The 7011-nt window shown below is 33.3% G+C and overlaps 1 protein-coding gene and 1 non-coding gene across 3 annotated transcripts; one reads left to right on the top strand and one right to left on the bottom strand.

Annotated features, from left to right (window-relative positions):
• The first annotated feature begins 275 nt into the window (after positions 1-275).
• On the top strand, positions 276-347 carry TRNAP-UGG (transfer RNA proline (anticodon UGG)). The gene has a single exon. It is a non-coding gene; the product is annotated as a tRNA-Pro (tRNA).
• A 46-nt stretch (positions 348-393) lies between these two features.
• Positions 394-2743, bottom strand: LOC131656024 (dof zinc finger protein DOF5.6-like). 2 transcript variants are annotated; one of them, XM_058925806.1, is made up of 3 exons: positions 2235-2743; positions 821-1785; positions 394-712 (listed from the first exon to the last, which is right to left on the bottom strand). In XM_058925806.1, the coding sequence occupies exons 1-2, from the start codon at positions 2292-2294 to the stop codon at positions 832-834; spliced, it is 1014 nt and encodes a 337-aa protein (XP_058781789.1). In that variant the 5' UTR covers positions 2295-2743; the 3' UTR covers positions 394-712; positions 821-831. The 2 variants fall into 2 exon arrangements, with proteins under 2 accessions (XP_058781789.1, XP_058781788.1); XM_058925805.1 differs by having other exon boundaries at positions 394-1785.
• Between the last annotated feature and the right edge of the window lie 4268 nt (positions 2744-7011).

Raw genomic sequence — 7011 nt, 5'->3', positions numbered from 1 at the left:
CATGAGCAATAGGATCTCCAGTAAAAACAAAAGCATCAGCAAATTTTCAAATGCAAAGAAAGTAATCAACGAACTATGAAAATCACATTAATCTAACATATAAGTATTACAAATTTATACATTTAATATCTTTTGTTTTCTTGTAACAAATGGAATAGTTGAATAAAAAAAGGCAAAAAGAAAAATAGCTGCACTGCAATATTATTTAGCACATCTTTTGAAAGTTTTAGAATCTTGTATCTTTATATTTGCTTTCTTTGAAGAAATAAACAACAGGGCATTTGGTCTAGTGGTATGATTCTCGCTTTGGGTGCGAGAGGTCCGGAGTTCGATTCTCCGAATGCCCCTTTTTCCATCTCACATATAATTTTCTTTTGCTTAATATATCTTGCATGACGGCACAATAACGAAGTCAAAGAAACACTCATATCATAGTTATGCATATAATAATATAAATAATAGCCCAAGATTTTCATAAAGATAATAATAATATAACAGTACTACAACATATCATCTTTAACTAGGATACAAGAACTACCATATCTTCCTCGATGTTACATCAAATATAAATCCTAAATCTTCCATTACGTGTCGCACACTAAGACACACATGCATATTTATATAATCCAAAAGTCACACACCAATGCAGTAGATTTGGACTCTTAACCTTCTCATTCACACTCCATCCATCACCAACTAGAAGAAAAAAACACTACATAAACAAAATACATGAAATTAATTAATTAATTAAACCCTCCCATACAATAACTTTATGTATATAGAGTGATTGATTAGGTCATTGATCAAATTAACCATTTACCAAGAGAAATCTCAGCCGTTGATCAAAGGGTTTATTGTGGAGGATCCATAACCATTCATCATGCCACTCCATGATCCATATCCAGCATCAGAGCAACCTTGATCTTGTTGCCATTCAAGTGAGAGTAACTTAGGGTTTGGTTTCACATCAATTGAACCATTATGATCCTCATCATGAGCATCATATGGAAGCATGAGTCTTTGACAAGAATCCATTAAATAACCTCCATTGTTATTGTTTCCATCAAATGATGATGACATGCCACCAAATGAGGAATGGAAATTCTGTTGCAATTGAAGCACATTTTGATTTTGACCATTCATCATGTCTCCAACACCCATGTTCATACTCATGTGATCATTGTTTCCGAAAAAGTTATCAAAATTCCTAGAGCTACTTCCAATTATGCCTTCTAGTTTACTCTCCATCATGAAATCAATAGGCCTAGGATTCTCAAGCATGCAAGCATTGAAATTAGGGTTTCCTAATGCACCAGAAGTACTACTCCCTAGTAAGTTACTAAGGTGAGAGAATTGCACATCAGGGAAAGAAAGATGAAGATCCTTAGGGTTATTGTTGTTGTGATTATGATGATGGTATGAATAAGAAGATCCTTGTTGAGGTTGTTGGTTTTGAATATGATTTTGAATATTATCATTAGGTTTTTTGGAAGAAACTTTCTTGTTTTTTCTACAACCTCCACCAACAGGAATGTTTCTTAGGGTTCCTCCTTTGGTCCAATACCTTCTACAAGTCTTGCAGAAGTACCTAGGCTGAGAGAGACTGTAGTTGTTGTAGTAGCAGAATTTGGTGTGAGTTGAATCACATCTTGGACATTTTAGAGACAGGTCATGTGGTGGTCTTAGCCTCCTTTGATCTATCATGGAGGATGGTCTTGAACATGTTAGCATGTCACCAGATAATGGTGAAGATGAATCCATTCCTGACTCATCGTGAATTGTGCCCTGACATTTTGTATAAAAAAATACTAGAAGTTAGTATATTTATGATAAAAGTTAAAGTAAAAAAATGTGTTGATTTGGTGTCTTGTTGGACTTGGATTGTTATACATTGTCTTTTTCTTTTTCATTCTTTTTGTTCTCTTTCTAGCTAGCTAGCTTCTTCTAGTTTTGTTTTTCTCTTCTTTTAGTTTTCATTCTTCACTTTTAATCATGAGATCAATGAGTCAAAAACATATAATGCAAAACTACTATAGAATTAAGAATTGTTGACACCTTTAACATAAGAATTGTTGACACCTTGAATATAATTAAGTTGATTATTAATTTGTAAAGAAGAAACTGCAAAACTACTATAGCATTAATTTAAATAATGCATGTGGTAGTGATATAGCATGATAAAGAAAATGAGAGGCAAATGGTAAACAATGTGCATGTGCATGTGCATGATATACCTGCAACCAGTGATCTGCAGATGAATCCATATTGCAGACGTGAAGAGAAGATAAACCCATTCAAAACTCAAAAGCCAAGAATTGAGCAGAGTAGTTGGTTAAACTAAAGTATCACTCACTCACAGTCACACTATTATACTGTATCAGTATTCATAGTGTAAGAAGAGAAAGAAAGAAAATGAGAGAGGTTATAAACTTAGAGTAGTGTGTTAAGTGAGGAGAAACTTGCATGTGTTAGTGTGGTTTGCATTGCAACAACATGGGACAGGACAAGTGAATAAGAAGGAAGAAAAAGGTGAACTCAAGGGTAGTGAGAGAGTTAATCACTTAATTGGCATGTTGTGTGTTGCATCCTAAAGGAAAAAAACTCGTCGGTGATAACAATGGTGGGCCTTAACCTGTCTCTCAAGAAACGGAGGGTTGAGATTTGGAGAGAGGGAGTGGTGGTGTTGATGTGGAAGAATGAGAGACGTTGATGATGATTTGGTGGGAGTGAAAGAATAGATATATACGTAAGAGTAGTCGTATCTGACGTGAGAGAAGGTGAGAAATGAGAATATTTGAGAGGTTCTATTATCGATAAAGAACGCATACCGAAAGAGCACTCTACTTAACAACCCCACATCGTTTGGACCCACTCCACCTCCTTCCACAAGCAAGGGATATATTCTCCTTATTCAGAAGTTTTCAATTCTTCACGCGCCTTCTTGTCTGCCTTCATTCCTCTCTTTCTATTTCAGAGACTAGACAAAATCATCTAAGATATTCCAAATGTATTTGTTTTTAAAAATAAGTAAGGCCTAGGTTGCCTTGAAATTTAGGATAAGTTGTTAATTAAAATAAGTAAGATGTATTCAATTAACTAATTCTCACACTTAATTATGACATATGGACCATTGTTTTAAAAATAGGATCGACCAGTTGAAAGGATTTGGTCTGGTAAAATTGTTGGATCAAATAAATTATTGAACTAGTGAGAATTGGCAAAAATCGACGAACCATCAGTTTTGAAAAAACGAAGGGTTAAATGCTTGTTTTTCCACATACAAAATGACGTCGTTTTGATAACTTTTTTTAAAAAATAAAATTAAAATATCGAAATGTGGTTCAACCTACCTAGTCCAACGTCAATCACCACTAGACCAACTAACAATTGGTAAATATAAATAGATTTTGTTCAAAATTTATTTGAAACAACTTTCTCTATTTGGAATTAAATCTATTGGAGACTGTAATTATTTTGTCATTCAGTTTATGTTGCAATCAGATTTTGTTCAATTTTTTTTTTTATATTTTGTATTATTTTGTTGTATGTGATGATTATATTTAGAATTTGAATTTAAAGAATAAACTTGTAAAATTATGATATTTTAAAATTTTGTAGGTGTCGTAATTTTTTTGAAAGACATAGTCATCCAGTTTGATTGATTTAATAACTATATAGTTTGGTTATAGAGACAAGTTTATTCAACCGAATTATCTTGTTTAATCTAGTTTAGTCATGTGATTCGACCATTGACACAATGGTTTGTCCAATGAACTAGTGACTTGATGCCCTTACGGCTTATGATCAGTTTGGTTTTTAAAACATTAAAGAATATGGACTTCAATTTCGTTATATATTCAATACTTTTCTATTTAATGATAAATATTATACTTATAAAAAGTACAAATGCGTGACAACCTCTTGTAATTAAGGATTGTCAAAGGGTTTAACATTTGGTGTAAGGTTGAGAGTTTATTCACATAGGAGTAAGAAGTTCTATTTGTGTGTATTTCTGTATTGGAGTTAGGATTTACCTCTCAATCATGATGAAGAGATATTTTTAGTTGTATTGGACCTGGATCCAAAGCTCCTTGAAAATAGCAACCACTTAGGGAACAAATAGTTTACCTCCTGATATTCTGAAAAGGGCGATCCACCTGCCCCACGACTTACTTTGTGTCGTTACAGGATGAGGACACGTCATTCACCAATTTCCATATTGGGAGACTTAGGCCAGAGAAGGGCGAGTTATCTAATAGAAGGATGATACTTTTGATAAAATGGTGAAATGAAGGTCTTCAAGTCGCCTCTTAAGACCTTCTCATAAATATACCGATGCACATCTCTGAATCAAGTCTGAAACAATTCATCACAAATCAATTGTTGTGTTTGAGATTTGATCATGATGGTTTAAGTCAATTGCAAGAATTAATGAAACAAGAACCATATGTGATATCAATTCAAGTCATTTGGTAAGTGAAATCTCAAACTATTTTGAAAATTTTGAAAAGTTGAGAAGTGTGTGACTAGAGTCATTTACAATCATGACTCAAATTAAACCAAAACATGGAGAACATGAAAACTTTTATGTCTAAGATTCGAATACAGTTTACACATGATTCTAATCACGCAACTTTGTGATTGGAATCATAAGTTGTACTTGACTCGAATCACATACCTCCTTTCAGTCACTATCTTTTGTGATTCGAATCAAATTTAACCCATGACTTGAATCATGAACATGTGTGACTCAAATCACAAGAAAATGAGTCACTTTTTATGAGATCTTACTTGCTCATTTGACTCAAATCATGAAATGCTCTTGACTCGAATCTAACTAACTTTTTTCATCCATTTTTGTGTTTAATTTCAAGCACATAAATCATTTTGTCATCTCATTTCCAAAAAAAAAAAAAATATTGATGAAGTCATAATCTACATTGTGATTTTTTTGAAATCAACACTCTCTCGTTTTTTAAAGTTTAAAAAATGTTAAAAAGATCATTCTTTCATCTTCAACCTCTAGTTTTGATTTCACAACTTAAGGCAAAATACTCTTTTTGGTCCCGTATGTTAACCTCGGGGTTCATTTTGGTCCCTTAACTTCAAAAAGTTTCATATTGGTCCATTAACTCTTCAAAAGGTGTCATTTTAGTCCTTTTTGGCATATTAGCGACGGATTTAGCGAGCGATTTTTGAGTTTTTCCGTCGCTAATATGACAAAAAGGACTAAAATGACACCTTTTTAAGAGTTAAGGGACCAATTTGAAACTTTTTGAAGTTAAGGGACCAAAATGAACCCCGAGGTTAACTTACGGGACTAAAAAGAGTATTTTGCCCACAACTTAATTATAAGAGATTTGTAATTGATTGAGGGAGACACCTTCTTGAAACTAATTGTTCTTGAAGATTTTGATGAGATTTTCTTGAAGCCTGCAAGATTGAGGTTGTTGTCATTAATGCTGACAAATTCCAGTAAAAAGAAGAAGGTTCTTTTCTCCAGGTGATTTTGGTAGTGACTATATGGAAGGCTATAAACAAGGTGGAGTTCCTCTCAAATATTCAGACAAATCATCGTACAAGAAATCATTGGGATCAAGGGGTTATTGTCACACACGAAGACTATGAGCAAATGCGTGAAGCTAGAAGATTCAAGTAACCTAAATCGAGTAAAGATTACTCATAAGAGTTTGGCATTACGCTGTATACAAGTCAAGATCCAGATAGAAGATTTATTTTTTTAGCATTATTATGGATTAGTGATAGTATGAACTCTTGCAATATTTTTCAAAATAAAAAAGGAACAAAGAAGGTTCTAATGAGAAACAATTAAAGAGTGGAGTAGGCAATGCGATGATGAACGTCGAACTACCATACATTAGGTATATTGGGTATTCTCTCTCTCTCTCTCCCTCCCTCTCTCTCTCTCTCTCACACACACACACACACACACACACACTATCTCTCTCTCTCTCTCTCTCTCTCTCTCTCTCTCTCAATTTAGCATTTAATTTTTCATAGGATATTCCCTGCTTAGGTTTTCAATTTTTAGCGTAGTTTATCATTTATTCAATTGGTAGCAATTTATTACGTACGGTTAGAATTGGTACCTAATTAATTGGTAGCAATTTATATCGTATAAGACACATCTCGTATAATATACAGTCCTTCAATCATTAGTTGTTGAACAATTTGTGAGTTTTATATTGTGTATTTATCAACATGATCAAATTCCATAATATTATAATCTTTCCATTTTAGCTTTAAAACTTCCGCACACACTTTTGAAGAACCTCGGATAATACATTTTGGAGAATCAAGCGAATTTAATTATTCTTTTTAAAGGGTCTATTCATTCCCCCTCTAGACCGTTTCATTACTTCATATTCCCGTCCAACAATTGGCATCAAGAGTTGGTCTTTTGATTGTGTCTAATTGACTATAAAAGTTTGAGAATATGGCAATCTAAAAGGAGTGTATAATATAGCACTTGTTTTCAAAGGCGAAAATTATACTCATTGGAAAGTGAACATGTACTTACACTTACTATCAGTTGATAAAAATCTATGGGTAGTCGTCACCGAAGGATCTTTTATTCCTACAGGCTACAATGGCGTTGTTAAACACCCAAAAGATTGGACAAATAATGAAAACAAAAAGGCTTAATATGATTTTAAGGCAAGGAACATACTTATCTCCCCCTTTAAGTATGAAAGTATTATACTTAATTTCTCATCATAAGAGTGATAAAGGTATGTGTAACGCTCTCTCCAAACTCTCTATGAGGGAACATATGACTTCAAGGATTCTAAAGTCAATATATTTACATAGGAATTCAAACTTTTTCATACGGAAATCAGAGAATTCGTGAATTCCATACAAACTAGATTCATCCACTTAATCAGCAAACTAAGCAACTTAGGAAAAATCTATTCTATCAAAGCTTATACTAACAAAATATTAAGATCTATGTGCAGGGAGTGGCAACCAAAGGTTACCGCTATAAAAGAA

This window comes from Vicia villosa, linkage group LG3, assembly GCF_029867415.1.
Source record: "Vicia villosa cultivar HV-30 ecotype Madison, WI linkage group LG3, Vvil1.0, whole genome shotgun sequence".
NCBI lineage: Eukaryota > Viridiplantae > Streptophyta > Magnoliopsida > Fabales > Fabaceae > Vicia > Vicia villosa.
The sequence above is the reverse complement of the archived record's forward strand: the minus strand, read 5'-3'. Positions and strand labels throughout refer to the sequence as shown.

What these genes read in the sequence shown, in the direction of transcription:
- LOC131656024 (XM_058925805.1), bottom strand. Translation starts at nt 2,294, where the DNA reads ATGGGTTTATCTTCTCTTCACGTCTGCAATATGGATTCATCTGCAGAT. An exon ending in CTGCAGATCACTGGTTGCAG is followed by an intron (nt 1,786 to 2,234) that starts GTATATCATGCA and finishes ACAAAATGTCAG; the next exon opens with GGCACAATTCACGATGAGTC.